The following is an 18,926-nucleotide window of genomic DNA, read 5'->3' as shown; positions in this document are numbered from 1 at the left end:
TCCTTGGGGAGGCGTGCGCAGGCGCAGTGCACCAGCGACCCGGGGCGACCGGGGGTGGGGGTGCGGTCAGCCCGAGCGTCACTTGACCCAGTTAGTGTCCGGCCAACTCTGCAGCCGGGTCCACCCCTGCCCTTGGGGAGCCGGGGAAGGGCGGGAGAGGCTTTTCTGGGGCTCCATCAAAGAAGAACTTGTACTTTCCTGAGAACGATGCTCCCAGACCTTGGGGTGTGCCCTTCACTGGCAAAGGGCGGAGGCCCCGGCTGTGCCTCCGCGTGCTTCCGCCGCAGGGTGCAGGCGACCGCCTGCCTGGTGGGAGCGGGGCTGCTGCTGGCCTTTCTCGGCGCGCTTGGCTGCGCTGGGCGGGCCCCAGGTATGGCTGCACGTGCGCGCTCCCTGCTTGTCGTCGCCAAGTCTTTGGAACTTGCTGCCAACGTTTTTGCTACGCAGTATCTTTCCGGGGTAATTTTTGTGGCCAATCTAATTATTTTGATATTATAATGTTTTACTCTTACGTGGTAACTCTAGCCGTCTGTACTTAGAGCCTAGGAATAACTCAGCCAAATGTAATGATAATAAAGAACTACCAGATCGAAAATAATCAGTATAACCTGGTTTCAACAGTAAATGATACTCTGTAACTTGTTGACATCAAAAGAAAGTTTATTTTTTTTTTCTTCGCTTCAGTTCATCTGTGTAGGCCGTTGGGAACAGGCAGTTCGCTTTTTCCCTGTAACTACTCAATTCATGCACTTGGAAAATAATGTAGACAAGCAGTCATCAGTGTTAATACCTCAACATGTCATATTACAGCTGTTACCTGTTACAAAGAAATTCCTTGGTGGACCCTCCAGGTCAGTCCTCCTTTTTTTTTCTTTTTTTTTTTTTAATTCCTCGTTTTCATCCCTAGTTGACTGTACCACCTCTACATATATGCAGCTCCAGATGTTTCCCACTCTACTCAGGGTCCCAATTATCAACTCCCGCAGCTTCCCTCAGCAGAATGTACCGGCTTTCTCTTTCTCTCTCTCTCTCTCCTCTTCCTTCTCTCCCTTTCTCCTCTGTCTCTGTCTGTCTCTGTCTCTGTCTCTCTCTCTCCCTCTCTCCTTCCCTCTCCTCTATGAGAAAGAAGGGCCACTTTCCATGAGTTCTCTTGAATTAGTGCTTTTCAGTACCCTCCGGGAATTGAGTCCATCACTTTACCCCAGCGTTTTGTTTTTGTTTTCTGTTTTGTTGGTTTTGAGGGTTTTTTTAAATTTGTTTGTTTTTTGAGACAGAATCTCACGCTGTTGCCCAGGCTGGAGTGCAGTGGCGCAATCTCAGCTCACTGCCACCTCCGCCTCCTGGGTTCAAGTGATTCTCCTGCCTCAGCCTCCCGAGTAGCTGAGATGACAGGCGTCTGCCACCACACCTGGCTAATTTTTTGTATTTTTAGTAGAGACGGAGTTTCACCATGTTAGCCAGGCTGGTCTTGAACTCCTGACCCCAGGTGATCCGTCTGCCTCAGCCTCCCAAAGTGCTGGGATTACAAACATGAGCCACCACGCCCGGACTTTGTTTGTTTTGAGATAGGGTCTCATTCTGTCGCCCAGGCTGGAGTGCAGTGGCACAATCACTGCTCACTGCAGCCTCGACTTCCACAGCTCAAGCGATCCTCCCACCTCAGCCTCCTGAGTAGCTGGGACTACAGGTGTGTGCCCCTCACACCCAGCTTACTTTTTTTTTTTTTTTTTCTATAGAGACAGGGTCTCCCTTTGTTACCCAGGCTAGTCTTAAACCCCTGGAGTCAAAAGAGATCCTCCCGCCTCAGTCTCACAAAGTACTGAGATGATAGACGTGAGCCACAGCATCCTGTCTGCATCTTGTTAACTTCAAGTTATACCTCTCCATCAACTCCATCTCTTTGGTTTTAAAATATACTCAACTTTCTCCTGCAAAACAAACCTTACTTCCCATGACCTAACTTTCATATTATGGTCCCATTCATTTCTTCTCTTCTCCACAAGTCTTCTTAATGGAAATCTCCACATTTGCTGCCGACATATGCTCATCTCCCTGTCACTGTCCAGTTATTGTGGCCTGGCTTCTACTTTCTCCACTTTATTTAACTACAAAGCTACCAGTGACCTTCCAAAGACAAAAGCTTCATTTCTTCAGCCTACTCATGTGACATTATTGATTATCCACCCACTTAGAATGCTCTTCTCAGTTCTCCTGTGCCCTCTTGGTTTCTTCTTTCGTGTTCTTGCTCCATCTTCTTCCAAGTCTCTGGCATTTATCTTTTCCCCATCTGCCCCCTAAATTTAAGTGTTTTCTGAAGCCCTCTTATTTCTTATATATATATATGTAGTTCCAGACATTCTCTTCTTTAACGATTTCAACCAAATGCTGAAATTTCAGGTTTCACCTGTGTTTAAATAACAGCCAGCTTAGCTTTAGTCTTTCTCATTAGTTACAGACTCAAATTTCGGGACTGCCCATTTGACACCTCCACAAGATCGTTCCTTAGGAACCTCAAATTCTGTAAGACACCATAAACTCATGATCCTCTCCTGTTCTCAAATCTGCTTCTGCAGTGTGCCCTTGCATGCTCACAGCATCAGTCTTCCATGCTTCCCTCTTAGTTGCCTCTTCCTTCTAACTAATCACAAGTTTTATTGAGTTTTCTTCCTTTTTTTTCTTTGAGACAGAGTCTTGCTCTATCATCCAGGCGGGGGTGCAGTGGCATGATCTCAGCTCACTGCAACCACCTCAAGCCATCCTCCTGCCTCGGCCTCCCTAGTAGCTGGGACTACAGGTGTGCACCACCATGCCCAGCTAATTTTTGTATTTTTAGTAGAGATGGGGTTTCATCGGGCTCAAACTTCTGACCTCAGGTGATCCACCTGCCTTAGCCTCCCAAAGTGCTGGGATTACAAATGTAAGCCTGGCCTATTGAATTTACTTCTGCCATGTCTCTCATATATGACTCTTCCTTTACATTTCTGCCTGCTGCCCCGGGTGAGTTTTTCCTCACTTCTCCTTGGGATGGCATAGCCCTCCTAACTTCTGTTCTTGCCTTCAATATCTGCTCTTCAAACCCAGCCTTCATGCTGCAGCCAAAATAATCAGTCTAAATATTTCTCCACTCCCCCAGTTTTATTAAGGTATAATTGACAACTAAAAATTTTGTCTATATTTGCAGTGTACAGTGATGTTTTGATACATGTATGCATTGTGCAGTGATTAAATCAAGCTAATTACTAAATACTTCTGATCCTACCATTTCCCTCCCCAGTAGCTTCTTCTTCACCTAGAGAATAAAGTTGAAGTGCATAATTTAGCATGGCATTTCTATCTCCCAGATTAGGTCCAGCCTACCTTTTCAGTTTTGCCTCCCCTTAATAAGCCACAGAGTCCAACCCAGTGAGTCTCATCCCTGGCTGTGTGTTAAGACTACTTGGAAAGCAATATCTAGGGGTGAGACCTGAGGATTAACATTTTTTAAAGCTTCCCCAAAGATCCTGATGCACAAGCAGGGTAGCGGACCCCTGGTCCAGCCACAACTGGCTACTTGTACTTCTTCATCTGCATGGTACTACCTTACTCTAAGCTCCACATACTGGGAGCTGGTAGAGCATAGCATTCACGGGAGTTGACTCTGGAACCAAATCCCAGCTCCATCACTTACTGGTTGTGTGACCTTGGATTAAATGCTGTTTCCTTTAAGAACCCTTTCCCAATCTTCCCAATCAGAATTAATTTGTTTGCGCCTTTGTAATATTTTCTGTCCTTGTTATAGCACAGGGCTGGTTCCTGATGAGCTCTCAATGGATTTTCATTTCATAGAATTAAATTATCATGCCGTACATTTTATTGTCATTATTTGCATGCATATGTGCCCCTATACCAAATTAAAAACTCTTCGAGGGCAAAGATTATATATCGTTCATCTTTGTATATTCTAGAGTGCCCCATACGTATTGGACACTCAGTAAGTTTTGAATTCTATAAACTATTTTTTAAATGAATTTTAGAGAAAGAAATACCATTAGCAAGATACTCTATTTAGAGTTATTTTCAAATATTGCCAAGTACAACATTCAGTCCAGCTTGTTCACCACCAACCCCCTGCCTCAACACTAAGGTTGCATGATTCTCTAGGACATGGATCCTCACTCTGTAGCAGGGAACTAGCAGAATGATGAATTTCCGTGCCTACTGTCACAAAACCGTATCTCATTGTCAGGTCTGCCAACCTGGCATATTCGCATAAGGAGTCTTATGTTATGAAGCGGTATAATATATACAATCAATCCACAAAGGATCAGTAAACACCAGTTTTCCTTCACACACATTATGAATCATAAGAGCAGCTGGATTCAAATGTTCACACATCAACTCTAATTTTAACCATCCTCATCCACATCCCCCTTGACAATTCCCTTTTCCCAAAATAAATTTATGTAGTTTGGCCATTTGACTTAGACTGACTGATTCAACTGTAATTCTGGAGCCATTAATTATTTTGCTTGTGCTCTTGCTTTGTTTGATTAGTTATTTGTTCAAGCATTATTTGACATTTTCTTAGTAAAGGAGACCGGTGAGTAGCTTCCAGAAGCCCAGAAGCAGACGTAACCTCCATTGGGACCTCCTGTGCACTTATGCCCCTGTAATCCCCTATTCCAGATTAGTTATGACCCAAACTTTAAGAACTGAATGAAAAGGGACAGAAAGGTTGGATGTATCCTACTCAACATATTTTTGATGTTTATTTTTTATTTTATTTATTCATTTATTTATTTGAGACAGAGTCTCACTCTATTGCCCAGGCTGGAGTGCAGTGGGGCAATCTCGGCTCACTGCAGCCTCCACCTCCCGGGTTCAAGCGATTCTCCTGCCTCAGCCTCCCGAGTAGCTGGGATTACAGGCGCCCGTCACCACGCCCGGCCAATTTTTGTATTTTCGGTAGAAACGGGGTTTCACCATATTGGCCAGGCTGGTCTCGAACTCCTGACCTCAAGTGATTCGCCCGCGTTGGCCTCCCAAAGTGCTGAGATTACAAGCTATTTATGATATTTAATGTGTACTGTTTGTCTTTCACCTCCAGAATCAAGCTCCTTAGGACAGGGATGCTGTTTTGTTCACTAATGTTTGCCAGGTCACCTAGAACAGGTGCCTGGCACACAGTAGCTGTCAGTCGGTATTTAATTGAATGATTGAATGTATCCCAATGTACTTCTTCGTCTATGCTTTTCTCCCCATGAGAAAATGAGAAGAGGGGTGCGTTTGTTGACTGAGATGGGATGAGGGCTAGGTTTGTGGAGGACCAGCCGAGTTCCTGGACAGATCCCCAACCCAAGCTTTTGGGTTGCCGGACAACCGCGTCCTGAAATCCCGCCTTCTGGGCGGGCACGGGCCGAGGCTCCCCCTCTGATTGGCCAGCTGGAGGTGATGGGCATGAGAGACAGCGAAGGAGCAGCTACACACTAAACTTCCGGGCGCGGAGGTCTGCGCGCCCTGGTGAGCCGTTGGCCTGGTGGTCTCGCAGTGAGCCCGGCGGCCGGTGGGGAAGTCAAGGAGGGTGAGCCGGGAGGGGCCCCCGGGGTGTGCTTGTCAGGTCGATTAGCCTTAAAATGTTAGTAGCAGGGGATTCTGGGTGTTAGTAGCAGGAGATTCTGGTAGTGAGGGAGCGGGACCGGGAATGGATGTAAGGAGGTCATCGGTCAGCAGGTGATTTCCCCAGAAGAGGCTTCAGCGGGCAGCTGCGTACCGAAGCTCCCTCTCCCGGCGTCTGGCTCTTCCTTCACACACGCCTTATCACATCCACTCACGATTCCCATTTCCAGGACCTGGAGGTCGGGGAGAGGTCGCAGTGGTTAAGGATGGACAGGGGTGGGTGTGGCCCTTTCTGACTCAGGCTTGCGGGTCCTGGAATAATAGCCCTTCACTCTTCTGCTTTCTTGGTTTCTGACAGGTTTGAGCATGGCAGAAGGAGACACCCTGTTATCAGTGGATTATGAAATTTTTGGGAAGGTGCAAGGGGTGTTTTTCCGCAAGTATACTCAGGTATGTGGCCTGCAGGCTTTGGGGTGGTAACCTAGGTTGTGGGCATAGGAACAAGGGACATGTTCCTGCCAAATGTGAACTGGAAGCCGCTGGCCAGCTGCATGGCAAAGAGGTAGTTTGTAGAGCAATGAGTATGAAAATGCTGTGCAATCGGTAAAACATGGTGTAAATGGAAGATTATCCTGCTGTTATTATTGGTCTTTTTCCAACAGTGGTGCCTGAGCATCTAGACACACATATTAATGAGCTTCTCTCTTCCAAGGGAAATAGAGGGCTTCACCAGTTCTCGCTGTTGTGGCGTCATCAAACCAAGTCAGATTTCTTATAGAAAGGCTAACATTGATTGAAGAGATGGCATTTAGATGACCTGATGTCATGTATATAACACATATAAATGCTTCCTCTGTAGCTGCTGCAGTTTCTTCAGACCTCTTTCTCCAAGCTTCCCTCAATTCTCCACTTAATTCCTTTCTATTCTTTTTTTGGTTTTGAAAGAACATTTACCTTTTCCAGCTGACGTTTTTCTTATTAAAAACTCTTTATCCGTTCCAGAATAGGTGATGGGAACACTGAATGTGGAGCTTGGTATTCTTCCTAGAGCAATAAGGGAGTATTTGAGGGGATGGACAAACTGTTGGCAGCCTCTACCTCTGCTTTAATGTGGTTAATCTTCCCTCAACCGGCACATATAAATGCAAGCTCAATTTCCCCTCTGCCTTCTGTAGGTATTGGCTATTGCCTTCCCGGTGTGTCTTTAATCCCACAGATAATGAGTTAGGACTGCAGAACTTCTTAAGTGTCTCCTTCCTGGGACTGTGGTACTTAAAATTCAAATTCTAACCTGGAAGGAATCTTTGAAATATGAATGTGAATTGTCAATACTTTTTTTCCTTTTTCTTTTTTTCTCTGGAGGATGGTGGCACAGTCACAGCTCATTGCAGCCTTAACCTCCCAGGCTCAAATGATCCTCCTTCTTCAGCCTCCCAAGTAGCTAGGACCACAGGTGCATGCCACCACACCCAGCTTTTTTTTTTTTTTTTTTTCTTTTAATAGAGAGCTATGTTGCCCAGGCTGGTCTTGAACTCCTGGGCTCAAGTGATCCTTCTACCTCTTTTTCTTTTTTCTTTTTTCTTTTTTTTTTTTGTTTTCTTGAGACAGAGTTTCACTCTTGTTGCCCAGGCTGGAGTGCAATGGCGCGATCTCAGCTCACTGCAACCTCTGCCTCCCGGGTTCAAGCGTTCTCCTACTTCAGCCTCCCAAGTAGCTGAGATTACAGGCATGCGCCACCATGCCCCGCTAATTTTGTATTTTTAGTAGAGACAGGATTTCTCCATGTTGGTCAGACTGATCTTGAACTCCCAACCTCAGGTGATCCGCCCACCTCGGCCTCCCAAAGTGTTGGGATTACAGGTGTGAGCCACTGTGCCCGGCCAATACCTCTTATTCTAATTATTCAGAAACCATTTCTTCCCATCTGACATTCAAATAGGAAATGACTGTTGAAAACAGAATTGCTGAAACTCATAGCAAGAGCTGTATTCCAATTAGCTTTGCTACCAATTACGCAGGTAAGTTCCTGTAAATTAAGGTGATTGAGATAATAGCTTCAAAGGTTAGTCAAAGTTGTTGAGGGAAAGGGGCCAGATAGTGGTATATATAGCCCATCCTTCTCTACCTGCCCTTCTCCCCAGTTTAAAGAAAGAATAACAGAATGCAGAAAAACAAATATTGATTGGAAAACTGCATATAAAATGACATCCTTTTTTTAATTAGGCTTGTAGCTTATTCTTTACTATTTATAATCATTTAAATATATATGTTCATTTGAACAGTTGTTTTGCTGCAGTCTGTTTGCTGTTGATATTATCTAGCCTCTTATTTAAATTCCTTCATTTCTAGAGAAGTGGCAAATAATAATTCAGGGACTTTTAAAAACTTGGAATATAATTTACATCCCAAAAAACCCATCCTCCTAAAGTGTATAATTTGGTGATTTTTAGTATATTCACAAAGTTGTGCACTAATTCCAGAACATTTTCATCATCCCAAAAAGAAACCCCCTACCTGTTAGCACTCACTCCTCATCCCCTAAACCCCTAATAACCACTAACCTACTTTCTGTCTCTATGAATTTGCCTATTGTAGATTTTTGTTGTTGTTGTTGTTGAGACGGAGTCTCAACTCTGTCTCACTCTGTCGTCCAGGCTGGAGTGCAGTGGCATGATACTGGCTCTCTGCAACCTCTGCCTCCCGCGTTCAAGTGATTCTTCTCCCTCAGCCTCCCAAGTAGCCAGGATTATGGGCATGCACCATCACGCCCCGTTAATTTTTGTATTTTTAGTAGAGACAGGGTTTCACCATGTTGGCCAGGCGGGTCTTGAACTCCTGACCTCAGGTGATGCACCTACCTTGGCCTCCCAAAGTGCTGGGATTACACTTATGAGCCACCATGTTCACCCTATTCTTGATATTTAATATAAATGGAATCATACAAATGTGGCCTTTTTTTGTGACTGGCTCCATTCACTTAACATATTGTTTTCAAGGTTTATCTACACTGTAGCATGTATTAGTATCCTATTCCTTTTTATGGCTGAATAATATCCCATTGTATGGATATACCACATTTTATTTATCCATTCATCAGTTGATGGAAATTTGGGTTTGATTTTTGGCCATTATGAATAATAGTGCTGGGAACACATATGTGCATATTTTTGTGTAGACAATGTTTTCAGTTCCATTGAGTATATACATACCTAGGAGTAGATTGCTGGGTCATATGGTAACTTTATGTTTAACTTTTTGAGGAACTGCCAAACTTTTCCAAAGCAGCTATACCATTTTATGTTCTCACTGGCAATGTGTGAGAATTCCAGTTTGTCCACATCCTTGCCAACGATGGTTACTGTCTTTTATGTTAGCCATCCTAGTGGGTATGAGGTAATATCTCATTGTGGTTGTTTGTTTGTTTTTCAGGTATTAATGAATTTAAAAGGATTTAAATCATATGAGGAATATTCTGCAACTACAGTGGAACTAAACCACATTAAAAAAAAATAAAAAAGATAACTGGAAAATCCCAAAATATTTGGAAACCATATAGCACACTTACTTCTAAAATTGTGGTAGAATACATATAACATAAAAATTACTGTTTTAACCATTTTTAAATGTACAATTCGGTGGTCTTAAGTACATTGTTCTATTTATCTACAGAACGCTTTTCATCTTGCAAAACTGAAACTCTGTATTCATTAAACGCTAACTCCCCATTTTCTCCTTCCCCCAAGCCCCTGACAATCATAAATCTACATTCTATTAATTCAACTATTCTAGTTACCTCATATAAGTAGAATTTTACAGTATTTGTCCTTTTGTGACTGGCTTATTTCACTTAGCGTAATATCCTCAAGGTTCATCTGTGTTATATCATGAAAGTAAAAACAATTTTCTTTCTTTGTAAGACTGAATAATATCCTGTTGTACGTGTATACTTTCAGTGTGGTTTTGATTTGCCTTCCTAATGACTAATGATGTTGAACATGTTTTCATGGGCTTATTGGCATATTTTATGTCTTCTTTGGAGAAATGTCCATTCAGATCTTTTTGCCCATTTTTAGTTATTTGCCTCCTTATTCTTGAGTCATAAGAATATTTTTATTCTGGATACTAGTCCCTTATCAAATATATGATATACAAACATTTCTCCCATTCTGTGGGTTGTCTTTTTAATTTCTTGATAGTGTCTATGAAGTACAAAAGTTTTTACTTTTGATGAAGTCAAATCAAATTTATCTGTTCTTTTTTTGCTTATACTTTTAGTGTTATGTCTAAGAAATCTTCCTAATCCAAGGTCATGAAGGTTCATGCCTATGTTTTTTGTTTGTTTTGTTTTTGCTTTTTGTAGCAACTGGATTTCCCCAAGTTGCCCAGGCTGGTCCTGACCTCAAGCAGTCTACCCACCTCAGCCTCCCAAAGTGCTGGGATTACAGGTGTGAGCCACCACACCCAGCTGTCATGCCTATCTTTTCTTTTCCTTTTTTTCTTTTTTTCTTTATTTTTAGACAGAGTCTTGCTCTGTGCAGTGGTGCGATCTCGGTTCACTGCAGCCTTCTGCCTCCAGGGTTCAAGCGATTCTCCTGAGTAGCTGGGATTACAGATGTCACCACCATGCCTGGCTAGTTTTTGTATTTTTAGTAGACATGGGGTTTCACCATGTTGGTCAGACTGGTTTCCTGACTTCGTGATCCACCTGCCTCGTGATCCACCCACCTTAGGCTCCCAAAGTGCTGGGATTACAGGCGTGAGTCACTGCGCCCAGCCGCCCATGTTTTCTTCAGAGTTTCATAGTTTACACTCTTAGATTGAGGTCTTTGATCCAGTTTAATTTTTATGTGATGTGAGGTAGGAAATCCAGCTTTATTCTTTTGCATGTGAATATCCAGTTGTCCCAGCACCATTTGTTGAAATTAGTATTATTTCCCACATTCATTTGTCATGGCATCCTTTTCAAAAATCAACATAAATGTAAGGGTTTATTTCTGAACTCTCAATACTATTCCATTCATCTGTATGTCTGCCTACTGTAGTTGAGATGTTTGTCCCCTTCAAATCTCATGTTGAAATTTGATCCCCAGTGTTGAAGGTGGGACATAATGGGAGGTATTTGAGTCATGGGGCCAGGTCCCTCATGAGCAGATTAATGCCCTTCCTGCAGGGTGGGAGGGTCAATGAATTCTTACTCTATTAGTTCCCTTGAGAACTAGTTGTTATTTTTATTTATTTATTTTTTTGAAACGGAGTCTCATTCTTGTCGCCCAGGCTAGAGTGCAGTGGCACAATCTTGGCTCACTGCAACCTCCGCCTCCAGGGTTCAAGCGATTCTCCTGCCTCACCCTCCCAAGTAGCTGGGATTACAGGCACCCGCCACCACATCCAGCTAATTTTTGTATTTTTAGTAGAGATGGGGTTTCACCATGTTGACCAGGCTGGTCTCGAACTCCTGACCTCAGGTGATCCACCTGCCTCGGCCTCCCAAAGTGCTAGGATTACAGGTGTGAGCCACTGCACCTGGTGAGAACTGGTTATTAAAAAGAGCCTGGTACCCCACCTCTTCCCACCCTGCCTCACTTCCTCTTTAACCGTATGATCTCTGCACATGCGGAATCTCCTTTGCCTTCCACTGTGAGTGGAAACAGCCTAAGGCCCTCACCTGATGCCAGTGACAGTCTCATGCTTGTACAGTCTACAGAATCATGAGCCAAATAAACCTCTTCATAAATTACCCAGCCTCCGGTAGTTCTTTTTTCTTTTTTTTTTTTTTTTTTTTTTTTTTTTTTTTTTTTTTTGAGACAGAGTCTTGCTCTGTCGCCCAGCCTAAAGTGCAATAGTGCGATCTCGGCTCACTGCAACCTCCACTTCCCAGGTTCAAATGATTCTCCTGCCTCAGCCTCCTGAGTAGCTGGGATTACAGGCACCCACCACCGTACCCAGCTAACTTTTGTATTTTTAATAGATGGGGTTTCACCATCTTGGCCAGGCTGGTCTTGAACTCCTGACCTCATGATCACCCCACCTCGGCCTCCCAAAGTGCTGGGATTTCAGGTGTGAGCTACCATGCCCGGCCCTCAGGTAGTTCTTTATAGCAACACGAAATGGTCTAAGCCACTGTCCTTATACCAATATCACACTGTCTCAGTTACTGCAGCTTTGTAGTAAATTTTGAAATTGGGAAGTGTGAATTCTTCAACTTTGTTTTTCCTTTTCAAGATTATTTCTAGTTATTCTGGGTCCCTTATGTTTCCATGTAAATTTTAGTATCAGTTTTTCGATTTCTGCAAAAGCACTGGGATTTTGATAGAGATTGAGTTGAGTCTGTAGATCAACTGGGTAGTAGTATCACCTTAACAATGTTAAGTCTTCCAATACATCAATAAGGGATGTCTTTCCATTTACTTAGATAGTCTTTAATTTCTTTCAAGAATGTTTTGTAACTTTCCATATATGTCTTGCAGTTCTTTTGTTAAATTTATTCCTAGACATTTTATCTTTTTGATGCTATTATAAATGGAATTGTTTCCTAACTTCATTTTCAGTTTTTCATTGCTAGTGTATAGAAATACAATTGATTTTTGTATATCAATTTTATATCCTACAACCTTGTGAGACTGTTAATTAGCTCTAGTGTGTGCCTGTGTATGTTCCTTAGGACTTTTTGTATACAAGATATGTCATCTGCAAGTAGAGGTAGTTTTGCTTTTTCCTTTCCAATCTGAATGCCTTTTCTTTTTCCAGCTATGGATAGACCCTCAAGTATAATATTGAGTAGAGTGGTAGTAGCAGACATCCTTGTCTTGTTCCTGATCTTAGTGGGAAGGTTTTCAATCTTTCACCATTAAGTATGATGTTAGCAGTGGGTTTTTCACAGATTCCCTTTATCAGGTTGAGGAAGTTTCCTTCTGTTCCTAGTTTGTTGAGCGTTTTGATCAAAAAAGAGGTATTAGTTTTTGTCAAATGCTTTTTTGCCATCTATTGAGATTATCATGTAGCTTTTGTTTTATTAATATGGCATATTAAGTTGATTACTTCTTGCATATTGAAGCAACCTTGAAAGAAATCCTAATTTGTCATGGTGTACAATTCTTTTTATATGTTGCCTGATTTGGTTCGCTAGTATTTTGCTGAGGATTTTTGCATCTCTGTTCATAAGAGATATTGGTCTATGGTTTTTTGGTGGTGTTTTTCTTGTGACGGCTTTGTTGTTTTGGAGTTTCTTTGTTTTTTCTTTTACATTGGGTTTTTTTTTCCCTCTTTATTTTTCGTTTTTATTTTTTAGCTTTGGTTTTAGTATAAGGATAATGCTGGCTTAATAGCATGTGTTGGGAAGTGTTTCCTCTTATTTTTTTTAACCCTTAATTCTTGGTTTGGATCTTCTGTTTTTTGGAAGAGCTTGTGAAGGGTTGGTAAAGGATTGTTTTTTAAACATTTGGTAGAATTTACCCATGAAGCCATCTGGTCCTGGGCTTTTTCTCTGTGGGAAGGTTTTTGATTAAAAATTCCATCTCTTTACTTGGTATAGGTCTATTCACACTTTCTATTTCTTCTTGATTCAGTTTTGGTTGTTTGTCTTTCTAGGTTATTAGGTTTCTTTTCATCCAAGTTAATCTAATTTTTTGGCATATAATTGTTCATAGAATTCCCTTATATCCTTTTTATCTTTGTAAGGTTGGTGGTAATGTCTCCTCTTTTATTTCTGATTTTAGTAATTTGAGGCTTTCATCCTTTTTTCTTTATCAGTCTAGCTAAAGGTTGTCAATTTTGTTGATCTTGTCAAAGAAGCAACTTTTGTTTTATTGATTTTCTCTATTCTTCTACTTTCCATTAATTTCTGCTCTAATCTTTATTTCTTTCTTTCTGCTCATTTTGAATTTAGTTTGCTCTTCTTTTTCTAGTATCCTAAGGTGGAAATCTTGGTTATTGATTTGAAGAGAGTTTCTTTTTAGATTGCAACTAGAGTTGGTGATTATATTCCTTAAAATGTTGTCAGATGATTGTTTAAGCAAAAAAATGGTTATGAGGTAGAATTCGCTTTTTGGAATTTTCTTAGGGGAGAAAAACCCTGTTTACTTGTGCAATAGATATTCAAAACTGAACATAAGTCAATAACATTATGCTATCGTTAAAAAAATAAGAACAGAGTTGAGCACACAAATGAAACCAGTAGGAAACACCCATTCTCAACACTGGTCAAATTTTGTAGCATTCTGTTCAACTCTCAAAAGTTCAGGTAAGGCCAGGTGCAGTGGCTCATGCCTGTAATCCCAGCACTTTGGGAGGCCGAGGCGGGCGGATCACGAGGTCAGGAGATTGAGACCATCCTGGCTAACACAGTGAAACCCCATCTCTACTAAAAATACAAAAAAATGGGGGGAGGGATTGCACTGGGAGTTATACCTGATGTAAATGACGAGTTGATGGGTGCTGACGAGTTGATGGGTGCAGCACACCAACATGGCACAAGTATACATATGTAACAAACCTGCACGTTATGCACATGTACCCTAGAAATTAAAGTATAATAATTAAAAAAAAAAAAGAAAAAAAATACAAAAAAATTAGCTGAGAGTGGTTGCGGGAGCCTGTGGTCCCAGCTACTTGGGAGGCTGAGGCAGGAGAATGGCGTGAACCCGTGAGGCGGAGCTTGCAGTGAGCTGAGATCGCGCCACTGCACTCCAGCAGGGACGACAGAGTGAGACTCCGTCTCAAAAAAAAAAAGAGTTCAGATAAATCACACTGCAAATTTTTAAAGATTTATTTGACTGTTAAACCTCCTGTTTAAAACTGCACATTCTTATAGCTATTTACCATACATATAAGATATCTCTTAAGAACTGGAAATAGTCAGCTCCCGTGGGTTAATTTGAAGCAGAAGAGGGCAGTTGTTATACCAAGTCAGTTGGATGTGGAGTCTTACTCAAAATTCATTCTCAGCATTCTTCTTTTATGGTATCTTCTTTGGCACTTAGCAGTGCATCGGGTAGGCATCTTCTATTTTTCTTCATTCTTTAATTTCCTTTGTATCCCTCAAATGGTTATTTATTTGGTTGGAGTCTGTTTTGTTCATTAAGCAAACATGTCTTTGCTTTGAACATGTCTTTGATTTGATGGATACTTAAATTCCTCATCAAACATTTTTTTGCTATGCATAACGTTTTCTTTGGCCAACTCCAGCAATTTCCCACATTTTGACATGCAATCATGTTAACTCCCATTTTCTTTTGTAATCCAACACCTTCTATTTAGATAGATTCTTTAACAATCAGTGACTTAATATTCTAATCATAAATTTATACAAAAATAAAATTACCTCCAACATTGCTACCTTTCCTAAACATTCAGTCTTGCCACAGTTTAATAAAAGGAAAGAACATTAAAAAGGATAAGCCACTATAATGATTAGATGCTTTTCATAAGCCTAAAGGCATTGTGATTATTTAGACAGAAGAGAAGAAAGTCAAGTGAAAACCTGATCGTTAAGTAGTCTCATGGTTTGCGGTTGAGAGGCTGATCGCCAGCTGCTTTCCTTTTCTAGGAAGACAACAAAGTGGGCTTTGGCTACAACATAAATATATTGGGTTAGACAGTTTTACTACAGTAAGAACAATGGGATGAGTTGCTCAGGAAATTGTGAAATACTTGCTAATGATCTTTAAAGATATAACGAACACGAATTCATCTGGATTTTAGGTGTGGTCCTGGTTAACGGCAAAGGGAAGGATCAAAGAACTTCATGCTTTTTCCATTTAACATACCAAATAGATTCTTGATTAGGGGAAGGGAAAATGAGCAAGATACAGTCCAGTATTCTAAAAACAATCAGCCTTAGGGGATCATTTCAAAAGCATCTGTTTTGGACTTAAGTCTTTGGTACTTAACCAAATTGACTTCACACTGAAAAATTCTAGTGCCTGAGTTTTATAGGGTAGAAGAAAGACATGGAGTCAAGTGGCCAACACTTCATGTGAAGATAAGCAATGAGCTCCTTCTTGCTGTCTTTCTTTTGACTGTTCTGGGCAATATCAAATTAGTTTCAGTGGTTTGATTATAGGCCAAATTGTAGTCTTACCTTGTTTTCCTCAATCTCACTGGATCTCTCTCTCTTTTTTCCCCCCTTAGGCTGAGGGTAAAAAGCTGGGATTGGTAGGCTGGGTCCAGAACACTGACCGGGGCACAGTGCAAGGACAATTGCAAGGTCCCATCTCCAAGGTGCGTCATATGCAGGAATGGCTTGAAACAAGAGGAAGTCCCAAATCACACATCGACAAAGCAAACTTCAACAATGAGAAAGTCATCTTAAAGTTGGATTACTCAGACTTCCAAATTGTAAAATAATGGCCTGAATTTAAGTTTTGTTTTTGGTTGATTTGGTTTGGTTCTTATTGTTAATAGAGATAGAACTATTGTGTGTTAATATTAGCATTAGTCAATAAGTTATTTTAATGTCAGATATTTGAATGTTATTATATATTACCTGTATGATGGAAGGATTACAACTGTACACAAATCTAATCAATAAAAACATTAGAACCTTCTGCTTAGAGTACTTTTTAAAAATCTTCAGTGAACTTCCTTTTGGGCAAAATAAGAGGTATTTATTCAGTAAACATTTGTGGGAAGAGGATTTTGAGGTAATTTAAAGAAGTCTGAAAGAAAAAAAGTTATGTTACTTAGTCATTTCTTTAAATGGTTTCTATGAAATGTTCTTCAAGAAATTGCATGCCTAATAAGAACAAATACCACAAGTTCAATTTGTTAGCTCTGTTCATATGATGTTTGGATGAATTACTTCTGCTGTTGTTTCTTTTCTCTGGGTAAGGAATTCACATAAAGTTATGTTACGGGCTGAACTGTGTCCCACCAAATTCATATGTTAAAGTCCCAGTCCCCAGTACCTCAGAAAGTGACTGTATTGGGACACAGAGGCTTTAAAGAGGTAATTAAGGTTGAATGAGGCTGTGAGGGTGGGCTCTACTCCAGTCTGACTGGTGTTCTTATAAGAGAACATATTGGACATAGACACGTGTGCAAAAATGAAAGACCCTGTGAAAATGGCCATCTACAAGCCAAGGAGAGGCCTCAGAAGAAATTGTTGCTGCCAACACCTTGATCTCAGACTTCTAGTCTCTAGACCTGAGAGGAAATAGACTGCTGCTGCTTAAGTTACTCAGTCTGAGGTATTTTGTTATGGCAGCCCTAGCTATAGTAATAATCATAAACAGTTATCAGGATTTTGCTTAATCAGCCCTAGAAGACTGGTTGGTTGGGTTTGGTTAGTCACTAAACTAGTATATATCAAATGCTTACCAGGTCTGACAAATTTGTTATAAATTCCACTTTAAATAAATTCTCAATGAAAATGAGATAGAAAGCAAAAACTAAGGACTGGTTAACAATTTCAAAACACTTTATTCTCACAGCATTCTCAGAGTTCTGCTCTCCTTTAGTTATAAAAGAAGCTGTGGTGGCATTGGGGAGATTCAAGTCAGTGAAGAGAGTCTTGGTGTTGTCGTCTGTAAATTAAGAGTTGAGCAAAGGCCGGGTGCGGTGGCTCACACCTGTAATCCCAACACTTTGGAAGGCCGAGGCAGGCAGATCACCTGAGGTCGGGAGTTCAAGACCAGCCTGACCAACATGGAGAAAGCCCCGTCTCTACAAAAACTACAAAATTAGCTGAGCGTGGTGGCGCATGCCTGTAATTCCAGCTACTCCGGAGGCTGAGGCAGGAGAATCTCTTGAACCCGGGAGGCGGAGGTTGTGGTGAGCTGAGATCACGCCATTGAACTCCAGCCTGGGCAACAGCCTCCGTCTCAAAAAAAAAAAAAAAAAAAAAAAAAGAGTTGAGTTAGACAGTTTCTCAGCCTTTTCCAGCTCCAAATGCTATAATTCTAAGATGGAAGCCTCTGGAATTATTCACTCATTCAGTGCCTACCATAAGCCAGGCACTGCTCTTGGTAACTGGGATACAGCAGTAAACAAAATATATCAACTCTTTACCTTCACATAGCTTACATTCTAGGGAGAGAAGACAATAAGCAAACATAAAATATATATTGAATAAAACGGTAGTTAAGAGCAAAGGTGAAAATGAGAAAAAAAGGAAAGGGAACACACGGGAAAAAAACAAACAAACATAAAAACAAAAGTAAAAGTTACGACATAGTCTTTCACACCATGCCAAAAGGGGATAAGGATTGAGACTGTAGGTACCCGTTCACTGAACCCTGGGATGCGGATCCTTGGCTAGAACACCTGACGCGCATGCGCACTGGTGTGTCGTGGCCTGGCGCGCCCCTCCGAAGCGCATGCTCGTGGACTCGCACGTGCACGAGCCTCAAGACCCAAGGTGCGCGCGTCGGCGTCCCAGGCGGTTGGTATCCGAGAATTGGTTAAGCTGGACTCGAGGTGACTCTGGGGGAAGCACGCAACGAAAAGATGTTGCCGGGGGCTGTTCTCACACCAGAAGGGCCTGATGATAGCTGCGCGCAGCTTTCGGAGCCGGATGCGCGAGGACCCCGGAGGCCCGGCGGCCTGGCGGCAGGGCGGGCCGGGTTTGGGGACAAGGACGGGGCTGGCTGGTGAGGGGCTGGGCCTGGCGGGAAGGCGGCGCTGCCCTGGACGCGGCCCGCGCGGCGCTCCCAGGCCCCTGGGCCCTGGATCCAGGCCAGTGCGTTGCGTCCGTCCCAGGCGCAGGCGTCATCAGGAAATCGTTGGGTTTACATTAATCGGAATACTTGTTAAACGTTTGCCCCTCACTTGCTGCCGGCTGCGAAGTGCATTAGCTTAGAAAGCAGCAGAAGTTCTGCAGTTAGAGCCCTGATTTTCCCGGGTTCGGAAAACCAACCCCACCGCCTACAGGGGGCTCCCCCACGCGGCTTTCACTGATGGAGAAGAGGGGGAGACCTTTAATGGCACTAGAATCTTAGGGTTTGGGTTTTTTTAATGTTTTTTGTTTTTGTGCTTTTACTTGCAGGAAAACTTAAAATCAAATTCAGGCAGCCCCATGCCATCATTATTATTACCAAGGTAATTTATGCCCGTCTGTAAAGACCAAAAGAATATTAATAATGACCGTCTGGCCGGGCGCGGTGGCTCACACCTGTAATCCCAGCACTTTGGGAGGCCAAGGCGGGAGGATCACTTGAGTTCAGGAGTTTGAGACCAGGCTGGTCAACATGGTGAAACCCCAGCTCTACATAAAAGACAAAAATTAGCCAGGCGTGGTGGTGCGCGCCTGTAATCCCAGCTACTTGAGAGGCTGAGGCTGGAGGATTGCTTGAGCCCAGGAGGTGCAGGCTGCAGTGCCGAGATTGTGTCATTGC

The 18,926-nt window shown here is 42.2% G+C and overlaps 2 protein-coding genes across 20 annotated transcripts in view; both read left to right on the top strand.

Moving 5' to 3' along the window:
- The first annotated feature begins 97 nt into the window (after positions 1-97).
- On the top strand, positions 98-16,139 carry ACYP1 (acylphosphatase 1). Of its 6 annotated transcripts, XM_073011179.1 has the most exons (4): positions 407-446; positions 811-851; positions 5,954-6,045; positions 15,724-16,139. In XM_073011179.1, the coding sequence occupies exons 3-4, from the start codon at positions 5,962-5,964 to the stop codon at positions 15,937-15,939; spliced, it is 300 nt and encodes a 99-aa protein (XP_072867280.1). In that variant the 5' UTR covers positions 407-446; positions 811-851; positions 5,954-5,961; the 3' UTR covers positions 15,940-16,139. The 6 variants fall into 6 exon arrangements, with proteins under 6 accessions (XP_007985508.1, XP_007985505.1, XP_072867280.1 ...); XM_007987317.3 differs by lacking the exon at positions 811-851 and having other exon boundaries at positions 98-459; XM_007987314.3 differs by lacking the exons at positions 407-446; positions 811-851 and adding an exon at positions 102-370.
- A 1,349-nt stretch (positions 16,140-17,488) lies between these two features.
- The window catches only part of MLH3 (mutL homolog 3), a 35,760-nt gene continuing 34,322 nt past the window's right edge, over positions 17,489-18,926 (top strand). For 2 of the 14 annotated variants that reach the window (XM_073011172.1, XM_073011173.1), the window contains exons 1-2: positions 17,489-18,009; positions 18,578-18,630. In XM_073011172.1, coding sequence (XP_072867273.1) covers positions 17,910-18,009; positions 18,578-18,630 — 153 coding nt within the window. In that variant the 5' untranslated portion in view covers positions 17,489-17,909. The remainder of the gene's footprint in view (positions 18,010-18,577; positions 18,631-18,926) is intronic. The other 12 variants (XR_012091010.1, XM_073011171.1, XM_073011167.1 and 9 more) reach the window with 8 other exon arrangements.

Source organism: Chlorocebus sabaeus, chromosome 24, assembly GCF_047675955.1.
Source record: "Chlorocebus sabaeus isolate Y175 chromosome 24, mChlSab1.0.hap1, whole genome shotgun sequence".
Lineage (NCBI taxonomy): Eukaryota > Metazoa > Chordata > Mammalia > Primates > Cercopithecidae > Chlorocebus > Chlorocebus sabaeus.
This window is presented reverse-complemented; position numbering and strand designations above follow the sequence as displayed.

Excerpts from the sequence above, each read along its gene's own strand:
- ACYP1 (XM_007987314.3), top strand. The coding sequence starts at position 208 with ATGCTCCCAGACCTTGGGGTGTGCCCTTCACTGGCAAAGGGCGGAGGC. Across the intron at positions 371-5,953 it reads CTGCGCTGGGCGGGCCCCAG|GTTTGAGCATGGCAGAAGGA; the intron begins GTATGGCTGCAC and ends GGTTTCTGACAG. Across the intron at positions 6,046-15,723 it reads TTTTCCGCAAGTATACTCAG|GCTGAGGGTAAAAAGCTGGG; the intron begins GTATGTGGCCTG and ends TTCCCCCCTTAG.